Below are 15172 nucleotides of genomic sequence, written 5' to 3'. Positions count from 1 at the left end.
AAATTTTGAAGCAAGGCACTGACTTCTGCCCTTTAGCTATGAAAGCCCTATATGGCATCTTCTTCCAATATAAGACTATTTCATTGACATTGAAAATCTGTGGTATAGTGTAGCCAACTTCATGAATTATCTTAACTAGATCTTTTGGATAACTTGCTGCAGTTTCTACATCAGAACTTTCTGCTTCACCTTGTACTTTCACGTCCTAGAGACAGCTTCTTTCCTTAAACCTCATGAACCAGCCTCTGCTAGCTTCAAATTTTTCTTCTGCTTCTTCCTCACTTCTCTCAGCCTTCATAGAATTGAAGAGAGTTGGGGCCTTGTTCTGTATTAAGCTTTGGCTTAAAGCAATGTTGTATCTAGTTTGATGTTCCATCCAGGTCACTAAAACTTTCTCCATATCAGTAATAAGGCTGTTTCACTTTATCATTCATGTGTTCTCTGGAGTAGCACTCTTAATTTCCTTCAAGAACTTGTCCTTTGTGTTCACACCTGGCTGTTTGGTGCAGGAGGCCTAGCTTTCAGCTTGTCTTGGCTTTCAGCATGCCTTTTTCACTAAGTTTAATCATTTCTGGTTTTTGATTTAAGGTGAGAGACATGTGACTCTTCCTTTCACTTGAACACTTAAGGCAAATTGTAGGATTATTAACTGGCCTATTTTCTTTTTTAAAATTTTTTAAAATTTATTTTATTTTTGGCTGAGTTGGGTCTTCGTTGCTGCACGAGGGCTTTCTCTAGTTGCGGCGAGCGGGGGCTACTCTTTGTTGAGGTGCGCGGGCTTCTCAGGCTTCTCATTGCGGTGGCTTCTCTTGTTGTGGAGCAGGGCTCTAGGCGCGTGGGCTTCAGTAGTTGTGGCACGTGGGCTCTAGAGCGCAGGCTTAGTAGTTGTGGCGCACAGGCTTAGTTGCTCCGTGGCATGTGGGATCCTCCCAGACCAGGGATCAAACCCGTGTCCCCTGCATTGGCAGGTGGATTCTTAACCACTGCGCCACCAGGGAAGTCCCTTAACCGGCCTATTTTCAATATTGTTGTGTCTCAGGGAATAGGGAGGCCCAAGGAGAGGGAGAAAGATGGGGAACATCTAGTTGGTAGAGCAGTCAGAACACACATTTATCTATTAAGTTCACTGTCTTATATAGATATAGTTCATGGTGCCCCCCCCAAACAATTACAATAGTAACATCAAAGATCACTGATCACAGATCACCATTATATTTATTATAACAAATATAATAAAATGAAAAGTTTGAAATATTGTGAGAATTACCAAAATGTGACACAGAGACATAAAGTGAGCAAATGCTTTGGAAAAATGGTGTCGATAGATATGCTCATTGCAGGGCTTTGAATTTGTAAAAACTTTCAATTTGTAAAAACACACAATATCTGCAAAATGCAATAAAGTGCAATAAAATGAGGTATGCCTGTGTATGGTGTTTGAAACTATGAGATCTCTAAGAGAACCAAGCAAAAGTGTGCCAAATAAGAATAGAAGAGGCTTAGCACAGAACTCTGAGAAACATCTTCATTTAAAGGAGAGGTAAGGAAGCATTTTTTAAAAATGACAAGGAAGATGCAGAGTTCAGAATCATGAAACTAAAAGCAAATAGCATTTCAAGGAGATGAGGAAGACCAACAGTAGCAAATCCTTCAGAAAACTCAAGAAAAATAAGTATTAAAATGGTCCATTGGATTTAAGAAGATGGTCATTGTGGAGGATTCTGATAGATGTCTGCCAAAATCTGTTCTCCTTTTCTATATAGTAATAGAACTGTACCCAGGCACATGGTGACTCAGCCTCCCTTGTAGTTAGGTGTGGCTAATTAAGTTCTCACAGATTGTGAACAGAATTTTTATTTGCTACCTCTGGGTCTGGAATGGAAGACATCTGTATGTGTCTCTTCCCTCCTAGCCAGCTAGAACCCAGATGTGGCAGTGACCCAGCTACAAGTCATGTAGATTATACACTGAAACAGGGAATGTAAGAGGAATTACTTGAAACAAATTTTGGTTCCAGAAGGACCATGAGGAGCAAAGCTGCCCTATCTACCCAATCATTTACATTGCGGCTGGTACAAGAAAGAGATACATACTTTTTACAAGCCACTGTGTAGTTGTGCTGCTCTATTTCAGTAGTGTAACCTTACCTAACTTATACAGAAATCTTTGATGAGCTTTACAGTAGCAGTTTTCAGTAGAGTGGTTGTGATAAAAATTAGATTTCACTGGGATGAAAAGTAAGAGGGATAAGGAAATAAAAATGTCAACCCTTTTGAGAAATTTAGCTGCAAAAGAAAGAAGTAGATTGGTATCTGGAGGGGAATTTAGACTCAGGAGGGTTTTTTAAGCCTAGAGAAATGTTTTTAAATGCTAATTTGCAGTATTGAGTAAAGAGGCAGAAAATTAAGATACACAAGAAAGGATGTAATCAATGTGAAGCCCCTAGAAAGTGGTCAAAATAGGATCCAGGGATCCTATATATGAAGGGATTGGACTTAGGTGGAAGGGACCTTAGCAGAGGAAATTTTTCAAGTACATATGCTATCAAGAGTATAGGTTTGGGGACAGGAAATTGAGATAATTCCCATCTGATGGATTCTATTTTCTCTTTAAGGTATTAAGCAAGTTCATCTGCTAAAAGGGGTTGTGTAAGTAGTAGGGTGAGAAGTTTAAAGTAAGATAAGTAGGTTTGAAGTAGTTGTTATGGAGAATAAAAGAGAAAGCTGATTAGGAAAATATAAAAAGATTTCTTGATCTTGAAAGCCCAATTAAGTTTGGGTGTGATAAACTTAGTGGCCATAGTATTGATAATTTTCTAAGTTTGTCTTATAGAGTGCAGCATCCCAGGTGTAAGAGAAAAGAGATAACTATATTCATGTAATGTGGAGTTTCATCAGGTGGTGAAGGAAATCCTAGAGTGAAGGCAAGTTGAACAAGAGAATTTAGAATATGAGCATGAAGTGATTGGGAGTGGTAAAACAGGGAGTCAGCTGGATGGGAAGGAAATTAAAACAGGAGGGTGTTGATAGGTGGTAGTAGCATCATGGAATGGAGGTCATGACAAGGTCAAAGACAAGATGTGACAGGAGTAGCAGGATGAGAGGGCTAAAGGCATAGACGGTTGTGTTCTCAGAGGGAGAGATCTGAAATCATATTTCATAGAAAGAACAGTTCTGGGTAGTGAAAAAGTACAGCATGTAGCCAAGGCACTAATGACAACTGGAGCAGAGGACTGAGAGGCCATGTTAGATTAATCAGTGGATGCAGGAATGCAGTAGTAGTATAGGGACTTGAAGTAGAAAGGAGATGAGGAAAACAATGTGTTTGTAAGTGAAAATGTCCTTATGTCCTTTCTTTCCCATACTCTTGGCAAATTCCAACCTAAAGTGTTATTTTGTTCTTATTGGTAAGGGTTTTCAAGAAAATCAATTCTGGGAGGCTGAGCAGTCTCTTGCATCTCCATTTTGTAAGTGACCTCTTCCCACTGGACAACTTATAGTCCTTTAATATAAAATTGGCTGATACAGTTGGATTCCTATGCACTGGTTTATATTTAACTATAAATAAGGTATCTGAAGCATAAGAGCAAAATCTGTTTTTAGCAATACATTGTAAGAGAACTGGTTGGTTTACTTATATCTGGGCATCTGAGCTCCTGAAGGCCTGGCCACTCTCCATTAGAGTCAGGAAACACATAGTTCTTTCCAGAAATAGACAAGTCCTCCTGTTCAGATAGCTGGAAAAACTCGAAGCACAGGACAAGTACCTCGTCCTTTTCTCTGCTGTTGCACCTGTTAGATTATCTGCCTGAGCTGTTCTTTCCCCCTCCCCCATTATAGATGAGAGAGACCAAGCTTACTGGGAAAACAAGCTGATAGAACACTCCCACCTTGGTTGTTGACAGCTATAACACTGTATATCTCTTTAAGCTAGTAGTCCTCCATCTTTTCCCCACTAAGAACAGTAAACACAGGAGGTAACCTTAATACTTAATTTTGATTAATATGAGTTTTTGTTCTCTATGTAAGGAAGTTTTCGTTTAGGGAAGAAGAACTTACTCCAAGTTCCACTTCTGAAAATAGAAAATTAGAATTTAGTTAGCCTGCATGGAGAGACTTTTGTTCCCTCCATTTTTCTTGAATTCAAAGAGTAATTAATCAGTCCACACAGTTCGAAAGAACTGGTGGTGAATTTTAGCATTCAAGGACAGTAAACATTAGATTATTTTGGATATGTTAGAGCAAGAGGTTTGACTTCCAGGCATTATTAACTGACTAATACCCAGCCCCTCTATAATGTTAAGATTAGAATATCTTCAAGAGGCAGTGCGTGGCATTGACTCCAGTCTGTGGCCCCACCTCAGGCATAAAAGCAATCATTTTACTCACCCTCATGCACCTCCTCTTTCTCATGCCTACTCTCTCTCTCACACACACACTTCCTTTCCTTCTATACCCTTACTCATTTTGCTCATCTACATTTTCCTTCCACAACATACAGACTTTAGACTTTTTGATGAAATTCATTGGAAAGATCCTCCCCCAACAATGAAGGCTTTCTCTTCTGTAATATAGTCAGGTTACTAAAGGCAAGAGTGGTTGGTTGGTACTTGTACAGCATGAAACAAAACTTCCTCCTACAATGACTTGAAAAAAGTTCGAAAATTAGAATGTTAAAGGACTATCTTTTCATACTTTTCAGTACTCTACAAATATCTGAGAAAAGTGGTTTTGAAACTTTGGATTGCTACCCATTAGTAGGTCATGAAATCAACTTAGTGGATCATGACCACATTTGAAAATTAAATAGAATGGAATAATACAGGCAATTTCGGATTGTATCACAAAAAAAGCTAAGCACTGTTCACAAAACATTTCTTTCATACAAAACATGTATGTTATATAATATATACAATATAATTTTTCAGTTGCCTGTGATTTTTTAAAGTTTGAAAGTTAGTGCCCAGTGTATATATATTAAATTCTGGGATAACACAGGAGGCAAAAAATTATACACATTAGCAAACAAGTCCACTCTACAATAAACAAATTATTATTCGGGAGCCTGTATTCAACTAGGTTGCATTTTACCTTTGTAACATTAATGAGACATCTGGAAAATTATAACTTCATATTCCAGTATTCTGTGGGTGGACACAATATTAATGTGTCTTCAGAATAACCCTCCAGGCTGAGTAAGGAAGAGACACTAAGAAAATTGCCTTCTGGCCCATTCTAACAAGGTGTTTATGTTTATGATTGTATCATAGGACATGATTTTTCAGGTATATTTTCAGCAGTAATAAACATTTTAAAATGTTAACTAAAAAGTGGTGAATTTAAAGAAAGAAGAATGACATTTCTGAATAGCAACCATTATTCAACCACAAGAAAAACCACAAGAAAGAAATAAAATGAAGAAATACTTGAACACTTGAAATACTTTGAAAGTGGTCTACTTTATTTTATCATAAGCCTAATTGTGAATGAGAGTTCAACTGGAGAGAGGGCCATGAGCAAAAACTGATTTGGTGTTATTATTTAAGGAGGCAAATTAATTACAAATTAAGACCTCCTTGGTTAGAGAATAAATTGCTATCTAACTACAACCACAGGTAAAGATAAACATTCACTTAAAAGTAAAGGTGGGTAGAACATGCGAAAATATAAAGTAACATCAGTACAACTTCAAACACACACATTTTGGGGGAAATAATGTTGGTATGGAAGTGCCACAAAACAACATACCTATGAGATATAAAAGTTAATTACGGTCACTGAATATTGAACCCAAAGCTATTGTAGAAGGTACGATTTTCCTCTATTTCTTTCCCAGGGCATTGGGGCGGGAGGTTGGGGAGAATCGGCTTCAAGAATTTGAACTCATTACTCCCAGAGCCTCCCGTCAGACACACCTCGTACTGGTAGCTCTGGGACAGGGTCCCCGTGCCGCTGACGTCCACCAGGTGGCCCGGAAAGGGGCCCTCGGGCACCGAGCAGCGACCCACCGAGGCCGCCCCGCCTCTCCTGCACAGCCGCACCGCGACGAACACCAGCACCGAGAAGAGGAAGAGCGACGACACCGACGCCAAGGCGACCACCAGGTAGACGGTGAGCGGGGCGGCTGGCGCCGCGTCCGCCGCTTCCGCTTCCGGGGCCGGTAGGTAGGGCTGCGAGAAGCCGTCCACCAGCAGCACGTGCAGCGTGACGCTGGCCGACAGCGGCGGCTCGCCGTTGTCCTTGACCAGCACCACCAGCCTGTGCTTGGCCGCGTCGCGCTCGCTCAGCAGCCGGGCCGTGCGCACCTCGCCGTTGTGTGCCCACACGCCGAACAGCCCGGGCTCCGTGGCCTTGAGCAGCTGGTACGACAGCCAGGCGTTCTGGCCCGAGTCGCCGTCCACCGCCACCACCTTGGTCACCAGGTAGCCCGCCTCGGCCGCCCTGGGCACCAGCTCGGTGCAGGGCGCCGACGCGTTCTGCAGCGGGTACAGCACGAAGGGCGCGTTGTCGTTGTCGTCCGCCACGAGCACGCGCACCAGCGCCTGGCTGCTGAGCGCGGGCGAGCCGCGGTCGGCGGCGCCCACGCGGAACTCGAACGCCCGCAGGGCCTCGTAGTCCAGGGACCTCAGGGCGAACAGGTGGCCGTTGTCCGGGTTGATGGCCACCAGGGAGGCCAGGGACACGTGCGGGTCGAGGGGCGGCAGCAGCGAGTAGGTGACCTGGGCGTTGGCGCCCGCGTCTCTGTCTGTAGCGCGGACGGTGCCGATGTGCAGGGCGGGGCTGTTGTTCTCGCGGACGGACAGGGTGTAGGAGGTCTGGGTGAAGGCGGGGGCGTTGTCGTTGACGTCGGACACCAGTGCGGTTATGTTGTGCTCGGTGTTCAGCCTGGGGGTTCCCATATCTGTGACGGTGATGGTGATGTTGTACTCGTCTCTTTCTTCTCTATCTAGTGTTTTCTGGGCTACTAAGGTGTAAAAGTTCTTGCCTGAAGGTTTTAGAAGAAAAGGAAGGTCATCCTGGATGGAGGAAATAGTTTTCCCATTGTCCCCAGAGTCAGGATCTGAAACACTGAAAACAGCAACTACAATGTCAGGGGAGTTCTCTGGGATGGGAGTGGTGAGTGCAGACACTGTCACTTCTGGAGGATTGTCATTCACATCCACTACTTGCAGGAGAAGAGTGCATTTTCCTGAAAGACCTCCCCCATCAGTGGCCTTGATGTCCACTTCGTAAGACAGAACTGTTTCAAAATCTACTTTTTTTCTCAGTCGAATTTCGCCTGTCATAGCATTTACCTCCAAAGTTTTGCTAATATCTTCTGAAGGCTGAAAGAATGTGTATGATATTTTTCCATAGACTCCACTGTCTACATCGCTGGCAGAGACAGTGACAACCAGGGAGCCTACGGGGCTGTCTTCGGGAATATGCACCTTGTAGAGCGACTGCTCAAACTCAGGGGCGTTATCGTTACTGTCCACCACTTCAATGCGCACCTGGGCGGTTCCATACCGAGGCGGAGAGCCGCCATCCAGCGCTGTCAGGGTTAATGAGATTTCAGGCTCCTCCTCCCGATACAGCTCTTTGTCCAACACCAGCTCAGGGTATTTTCTACCGTCGCTGCGATTTCGGGTCAGAACCCGAAAATGGGAGTTGGGGCTGATTTTATAGTTCTGAACATTGTTGCTGCCTACATCCAAGTCCAGAGCATTACTCAGAGGGAACGCAATTCCTATAGGACTGTTTTCCGGTATTTTTAGAATCATTTCTCTTTCAGTGAACACGGGGGAATGGTCATTTATGTCTTGCACTCTCAGTTCTGCCTGAAATATCTCTAACGGTTTTTCCATTAATACTTGGAAATGTAGTATGCAAGGCTCACTCGGACCGCATAGCTTCTCTCGATCTAGTTTGTCATTTATGAGCAAATCCCCAGTCTGAACCTTGAGCTGCAAATGCTCTTTGTTCCCCTGGGAAATGATCCGGGCACCGCGGGTGGACATCTCTGTCAACCCCAGCCCCAGGTCTTTTCCTACATTTGCCACAAAGGAGCCTCTCTCTGTTTCTTCCACTACTGAATAGGGCCCCAACTCGGCGCTCGCCCCATACATGCTCAGCAAAACAAAGAAAACTAGGACTTGCCTTTGTCTCGGATTGTGCATCCATCCAATCTCCATTGCTCTTCCCTGAAAACTGAGTTCACAGGAGCTTCATATATGCCCAGGATCCTGGTAGTCCGGTCCTGCAGTATAGCAGGTCAGAACTATGTCTCTAAATACAGTTTTAAAGAGGTTTCACACACATTGTGCTCTGACTGAGAAAGCTGTTCTTCAGCTTCCAGGCAGTGTGAAATTGGCTGGATCCTGGAGCTATGTCTGCAGTTCTGTTTCTCACCACCTTAACCTGCAGCGCCACCATGCGTTCTCACTATGTCTTATCTTTTCTGGTTTAACGTTGGATGCAAAATTCTCCTAAATGTAACACATAGACTGTGTCAACCGTGTTCTGTAATATGAAACACTTAGTTCTATTTTCTTGTGGGTTTTATGAGTTCAGAGAGAGCTGTGTTGTTACACAGGAGGAGTACTAAGAGCAAACTTTCATTATGTTGACTGTTTAAAGCTGTTCAGGGTGAATGATTAAATAAAATAATTTAACATTTAAGCTGAAAGAATATAAATTTAGGAGCAAAATATTTCTGAAAAAATATGGGAACAGTTTCACAAGTACATTATTTTCATGGTACATGTTATAGAATTACAGATGAGTGGACACTGCAAAATTGCAATCAGTGATGGTTCTAAAGAGAGTATTTTATCAACGCCTTATTAAGGAGTAGATTACTTCCTCTTCTTTCCAACACCTAAGCCTGAGGACATGAGTTTTTGAAACTTTCAAATTATTGGAAAGTTATTTCCCAAAAAGGCAGTCTAAAGGTTAGGCCTGGCATGTTTTGGGATTTTTTTATCATGACAAGAATAATTTCTGTTTTATTCCTTTTAAAAGACAGGTTTAATGAGATGTAATTCACATACCATACAATTCACTCGCTTAAAGTCTACAATTCAGTGGCTTTTAGTATATTCACAGAGTAGTGCATCCATCACCACAGTCAATTTTAGAACATTTTCATCATCTAAAAAAACCCCAAAATACTCTTTAGTTCAGATTTTCCATTTTTAAAATTTAAATCGAATTCCAGTAAAGATTCATAATGTTTTTATAAATCCAATGTTTTTGTTAACAATCTGTAGAACAATTTTTGATAAATACCTTGTCTGGGGTTAAAGCATTCAATCAATGGGGTCTAAACTTCTGTTATAAAGGTCTTTGTATGCCTTCCTTTGGCCACAGGTGGTCCTGCTAGACCAGATAATTTTCTTCCAAGCAGTCAACCTGCGGTAGGCAGAATAATGGCCACCCACCGAAAGATGTTCATGCCCTAATTCCCAGAATCTGTAAATATGTTATCTTACATGGCAAAAGAGAATTCACAGATATAAGTAAATTGAGGACCTTGTGGGGGGTAGGTTATCCTGGATTATCTGGGAGGGACAGAACCTTTCCTGGCTATGGTCAGAGGGGTATGTGATTACAGAAGAAGTGAACTAAGAGACACAATGTTGCTGGCTTTGAAGATGGATGAAAGGGGCCATGAGTCAAGTACTGTAGGCAGCATCTAGAAGCTGGAAAAGAGAAAGAAATAGATTCTCCTCTAGAGCCACCAGAAGAGAATGCACCCCTGGTGACATCTTGAATTTAACCCAGTCATACCCATATCAGACATCAGACCTACAGAACTATATAGTAGTGCATTTTTATTGTTTTAAGCAACCAAGTTTGTGGTAATTTTTAATAGTAGCAATAGAAAATGAATACACAAGCATGAAAATTCATGCACCCAGCATCTGAGTCAACAAAAATTCATCACTCTACAAAATTGGATTATCACAGCAAATGCTGAAGAATGTCTGATTCAGCTCTTGTGAGCCATCCTTTCAGAATAAAGTCATTTATGACCCTCTAAATCTTTTTTCAGCATAATTTTTAAGAGGTGTTGTCAAAGACATATGGTTAGTTTTAATAGAAAATAACTGGAGCCTATCAGCTTTATTTCTATTTAATTTCCAGAATCTCTAAATTATTTAGTGATAAAAATTCCTCCACATCATTGCCTATACTTTTCTGAAATTAGTTATTTCATTTAGAGCTAATACTAGAATAGCAACTGCTTTCAAAGAAATAGTGTGCTAAAATGAATACGGTATATTTAATTTGAATAAGGGATTTACAGAATGTATATAATAAACTTTCCAAAAAAAAAGAGAAAATATGTATTAGGACTGACAGAAAAAGACTGAAGGAATAGTACAAAAAAACTCAAGAAATACAACCATAGGGTAATTCTACTCCCTATTTAGGGCCTTCATTTCTGCAATAATGAATGTGATACGTTGAGAAGGTACAGGAAGGTAATCAGGCTGATTCGATCATGATGAAGGTCAATTGTGGTACCTGACCCAGCTTACTTAGGTCAGTGCTTCTGTAAGAACTTTGGGTTTATTGGTCCAGAGCAGTGTGATTTCTGGTATAGAAACAAAAGCAAGCTACAGACTAAAAGTTACATTTCTACATAGGAGTTCAATTCATGCAATAGAAGGATTTCACTTCCTTTGTTAGGAAGACAATGCCACCAGTTAATGCCTGCTGTGATAGCGTATGGGTTAAGAACTGGGGCATTCCATTCAAGTAGACTTAGAATATATTCCAAATTTTTCCTTTTATTACTTCAGAATTGTGAACAAGTAAAAGGAAATAACATGCCAACTTCCTTAGGGTTTGGCAGAGGATTAAAAAGATAATGAATGTAAAGCACTCTGTACTCTTAACTAAATTAGAAATCAAGGAAAACTTGACAAAGATCAGTTAGATCAAACTATACACTTAAGATCTGTCCATTTTATCGTATTATATAACATTTTAACAAAAAATCTTACTGTGACAGCATTAGGATTGGATTCCACTGGAGGTAGCACAAAACTAAAATGATGGTGGCTTAAATGAGATAGAAATTCCTTTATTTCTCATGTAAAAAAAGCTCAGAAGTGAGCAATCCAGGGATGACATGATAACTGTGATTATCAGGGATCCTCATCTCTTTAAAGTTTATTCTATACTGACTGTCTTGGTCCATTATTTCCATCCTTAGTGTTGCTTTATGGCTCAATATGACTGATTGTGTTCCAACCAAGACCCCCACATTCCAAGCAGCAAGAAGCAGTTAGGGAAGGACAAAAAGGGACCCCTTCCTAGATGAGTCACCTCCCTTTTAATGGCCTTCTTGGAAGTCTCTAACAACATTTGCATATACATGTAGTCAAATGTCCCATTTTAGCTGCCAAGGAGCCTGGGAAAACATGTTCTTTTGACTAAGCACACTAATGCTCTAAATGAAATTTGGAGTGTGTTACCAAAGAAGAAGAGATGAACGGAGATTAGACAGCTACTGCATTTTCTGTCACAAGATGACCAATGTTTCTCAAGTGGGAAAAGCCAATTTCCTACTATGCCCTTTCATCACACTGGATAAACACAGTGTAGCTTTTTCTCCCCTTTTACACTAGAGAAACTAAATGGAAAGCAATTACAATAACTATATTAAAACTAACACTGGTATATTAATGAAAGGAAGCACAATTAATAAGAGAAAATAAGATTAAAGTGCTATGAGAGCAGAATAAAGTAAGAACCAGATTCTCACTGTACCAGTTCTCTCTCCTTCCTGATTGGGCATGCTTCAGTGTGTTAATGCAGTACTGCTCTTATGTACTTAATGGTTTAAAACCTAATAAGAAAAACTCAAGGAAATATAACTAATTATATAGAATTAATTTCCCACTGTTTTTTAATCTAACACACTTCTAAGCTATGCCAGAAAGGACCTGTACATTTATTGACTTCAACAGTGTTTTGAGAGGCAAGATTTAGGACCATTAATCTTCTTACAGTAATGAAGAAAAGATACCATTCTTTAAAACAAAATTTGCAAGCAAGTTTAGTGTAGTTTAAAAGTTCATGATAGGTTGCCAGAAAAACCATCACCTTGAAGTATCATCAATTTAAAATATATGGAACGTGAAAAACAATTACTGTCACTGAATACTGAAACCAAAATCTTTCCTAAAGTTGGGGGTTTCTTCTATATCTGGGCCAGGGGAATGGCCCTGAAAATTGGTCACAATTGGCTTCAGGAACTTGAACTCGCTGGTCCCAGAGCCCCCCTTCAGACACACCTCGTACTGGTAGCTCTGGGACAGGGTCCCCGTGCCGCTGACGTCCACCAGGTGGCCCGGAAAGGGGCCCTCGGGCACCAAGCAGCGACCCACCGAGGCCGCCCCGCCCCGCCTGCACAGCCGCACCGCGACGAACACCAGCACCGAGAAGAGGAAGAGCGACGACACCGACGCCAAGGCGACCACCAGGTAGACGGTGAGCGGGGCGGCCGGCGCCGCGTCCGCCGCTTCCGCTTCCGGGGCCAGCAGGTAGGGCTGCGAGAAGCCGTCCACCAGCAGCACGTGCAGCGTGACGCTGGCCGACAGCGGCGGCTCGCCGTTGTCCTTGACCAGCACCACCAGCCTGTGCTTGGCCGCGTCGCGCTCGCTCAGCAGCCGGGCCGTGCGCACCTCGCCGTTGTGCGCCCACACGCCGAACAGCCCGGGCTCCGTGGCCTTGAGCAGCTGGTACGACAGCCAGGCGTTCTGGCCCGAGTCGCCGTCCACCGCCACCACCTTGGTCACCAGGTAGCCCGCCTCGGCCGCCCTGGGCACCAGCTCGGTGCAGGGCGCCGAGGCATTCTGCAGCGGGTACAGCACGAAGGGCGCGTTGTCGTTGTCGTCCGCCACGAGCACGCGCACCAGCGCCTGGCTGCTGAGCGCGGGCGAGCCGCGGTCGGCGGCGCCCACGCGGAACTCGAACGCCCGCAGGGCCTCGTAGTCCAGGGACCTCAGGGCGAACAGGTGGCCGTTGTCCGGGTTGATGGACACCAGGGAGGCCAGGGGCACGTGCGGGTCGAGGGGCGGCAGCAGCGAGTAGGTGACCTGGGCGTTGGCGCCCGCGTCTCTGTCTGTAGCGCGGACGGTGCCGATGTGCAGGGCGGGGCTGTTGTTCTCGCGGACGGACAGGGTGTAGGAGGTCTGGGTGAAGGCGGGGGCGTTGTCGTTGACGTCGGACACCAGCACGGTTATGTTGTGCTCGGTTTTCAGCCTGGGGGTTCCCATATCTGTGACGGTGATGGTGACGTTGTATTCTCCTCTGGTCTCTCTGTCTAGCGGTCTCTCTGTTACTAGGGTATAAAAGTTTTCCATGGAAGATTTAAGGAGAAAAGGTAAATCGTCCTGAATGTAGCAACTTATTTTCCCATTCTCTTCAGAATCAAGATCTGAAACACTGAAAACTGCAACCACAGTCTCAGGCGAGTTCTCGGGGATCTGCCTGGTAAGTGCAGACATGGTGACTTCTGGAGCATTGTCGTTCACATCCATGACTTGAGTCAGAACGGTGCATTTCCCAGAAAGACTTCCAGTATCTCTGGCCTCGATATTGACCTCATAAGACTGAGTTGTTTCGAAATCAAGTTGTTTTTTCAGTCGAATTTCTCCCGTCATGGCGTTGATCTCAAAGGTTTTGCTAATCTCTTCTGAAGCCTGGAAAAGTGAATAGGAAATCTCTCTATTGACTCCTATGTCTATATCCGTAGCAGTGACTTTGACAATCAGGTAGCCTATGGGACTGTCCTCGGGGATCTGCACCCTATAGAAAGGCGGCTCAAATTCAGGGGCATTATCGTTGATGTCCACGACTTCGATGTAGACCTGAGCGGTGCCAAACCGGGGTGGAGAACCGCCATCCTGAGCAGTGAGGGTTAACCTGAGCTCAGGTTCCTCCTCCCGATCCAGCAGTTTGTCCAGCACAAGTTCCGGATATTTCCTGCCATCGCTGCGTTTGCGGGTGAGGACCCGAAAATAGGAGTTGGGACTGATTATATAGTTTTCAATATTGTTTCGGCCTACATCCATGTCCTGAGCGTTCTTCAGAGGAAACTTAGTTCCAGGAGGACTGCTTTCTGATATTTTTAGCAACATATCTCTGTCCATGAACACCGGAGCATGGTCATTTATGTCTATTACCTGTAGCTCAGCTTGAAAAAACTCTAAGGGATTCTCTAGCAACACCTGGAAACGCAGCATACAGGGCTCTGTCTGACCACACAGTTCTTCGCGGTCCAGTTTCTCATTTAGCAGTAAATCCCCAGTCTCCTGATCGAGCTGCAAATACAGTTTGTTTCCTTTGGAAATGACCCTAGCTCCCCGCCTGGAGAGTTCCCCCTGCCCCAGACCCAGGTCTTTTGCTAAATTGGTTACAAAAGAGCTCCCCTCAGTTTCCTCCACCACAGAATAACGCCTAAATTCAGAGCCCGCCTGAGCTAAGCCCAAGAAGAAAAAGAAGAAAAAGACTTGCCTTTGTCTGCAAATGACCTTCCTGCTGGCCTCCATTGTTCTTGCTCGGTATAGCCTCTGGCGAGGGTGGTTCCGCTGAGCTGTAAAGGCCTCAGTACGTTTCTGAGACTGTAGTTATTCCAGAAGGTACTTCAGAAATATTCCAGTGAGTAGTCCTTTACAGAGGACCCAGTCCTCCTTCTGTGGCATCCAAGCTTCCCGTGGGCTTCCAGGCTCTGCTGTTCAGTTTTGCCTGTTAATGGAGACGCAGCTGCGGTTCCGGTTTGTACCTTATCGTGCAGCGCCACCACGCGTCCTCAGAGGATCTTACATTTTCTTGGTTGAAAATGGATGCAATGTTCCCAGCTCTTTTTTTTTTTTTTTAATTTTGGCTGAGCATCCTGGCTTGTAGGATCTCAGTTCCCCGACCAGGCACTGAACCCGGGACCACCAGGGAACTCCCCAATGTTCCCAACTCTTGCCAGTACGTATCACCGAGCTATGTAAGGTTACAATACTATTTTTACTATCTCTGAACCCTAAGGTTGAGGCAATTGTCTGAGGGCCATACAGGAGAAATGATATTAGTAGAGACTACTGTCAATAATGCTAATTGAGTTTGGAGCAAAAAGAAAACATTTATGTAACAGTTTGCCTGAGAAGAAAGACTATATGCAGAAA

At 43.6% G+C, this 15172-nt stretch overlaps 2 protein-coding genes across 2 annotated transcripts; both read right to left on the bottom strand.

Annotated features, from left to right (window-relative positions):
- Positions 1 to 5439: 5439 nt before the first annotated feature.
- LOC118893114 (protocadherin beta-16-like) lies at positions 5440 to 9017 on the bottom strand. The gene has a single exon (XM_036848328.1). It carries the CDS (start codon positions 8171 to 8173, stop codon positions 5774 to 5776), a length of 2400 nt encoding a protein of 799 aa, XP_036704223.1. The 5' UTR covers positions 8174 to 9017; the 3' UTR covers positions 5440 to 5773.
- Positions 9018 to 9135: 118 nt separating this feature from the next.
- On the bottom strand, positions 9136 to 14731 carry LOC118893112 (protocadherin beta-8-like). Its single transcript, XM_036848326.1, has one exon. The coding sequence runs from the start codon at positions 14546 to 14548 to the stop codon at positions 12149 to 12151; it is 2400 nt and encodes a 799-aa protein (XP_036704221.1). The 5' UTR covers positions 14549 to 14731; the 3' UTR covers positions 9136 to 12148.
- Between the last annotated feature and the right edge of the window lie 441 nt (positions 14732 to 15172).

Source organism: Balaenoptera musculus, chromosome 3 (genome assembly GCF_009873245.2).
Source record: "Balaenoptera musculus isolate JJ_BM4_2016_0621 chromosome 3, mBalMus1.pri.v3, whole genome shotgun sequence".
Lineage (NCBI taxonomy): Eukaryota > Metazoa > Chordata > Mammalia > Artiodactyla > Balaenopteridae > Balaenoptera > Balaenoptera musculus.
This window is presented reverse-complemented; position numbering and strand designations above follow the sequence as displayed.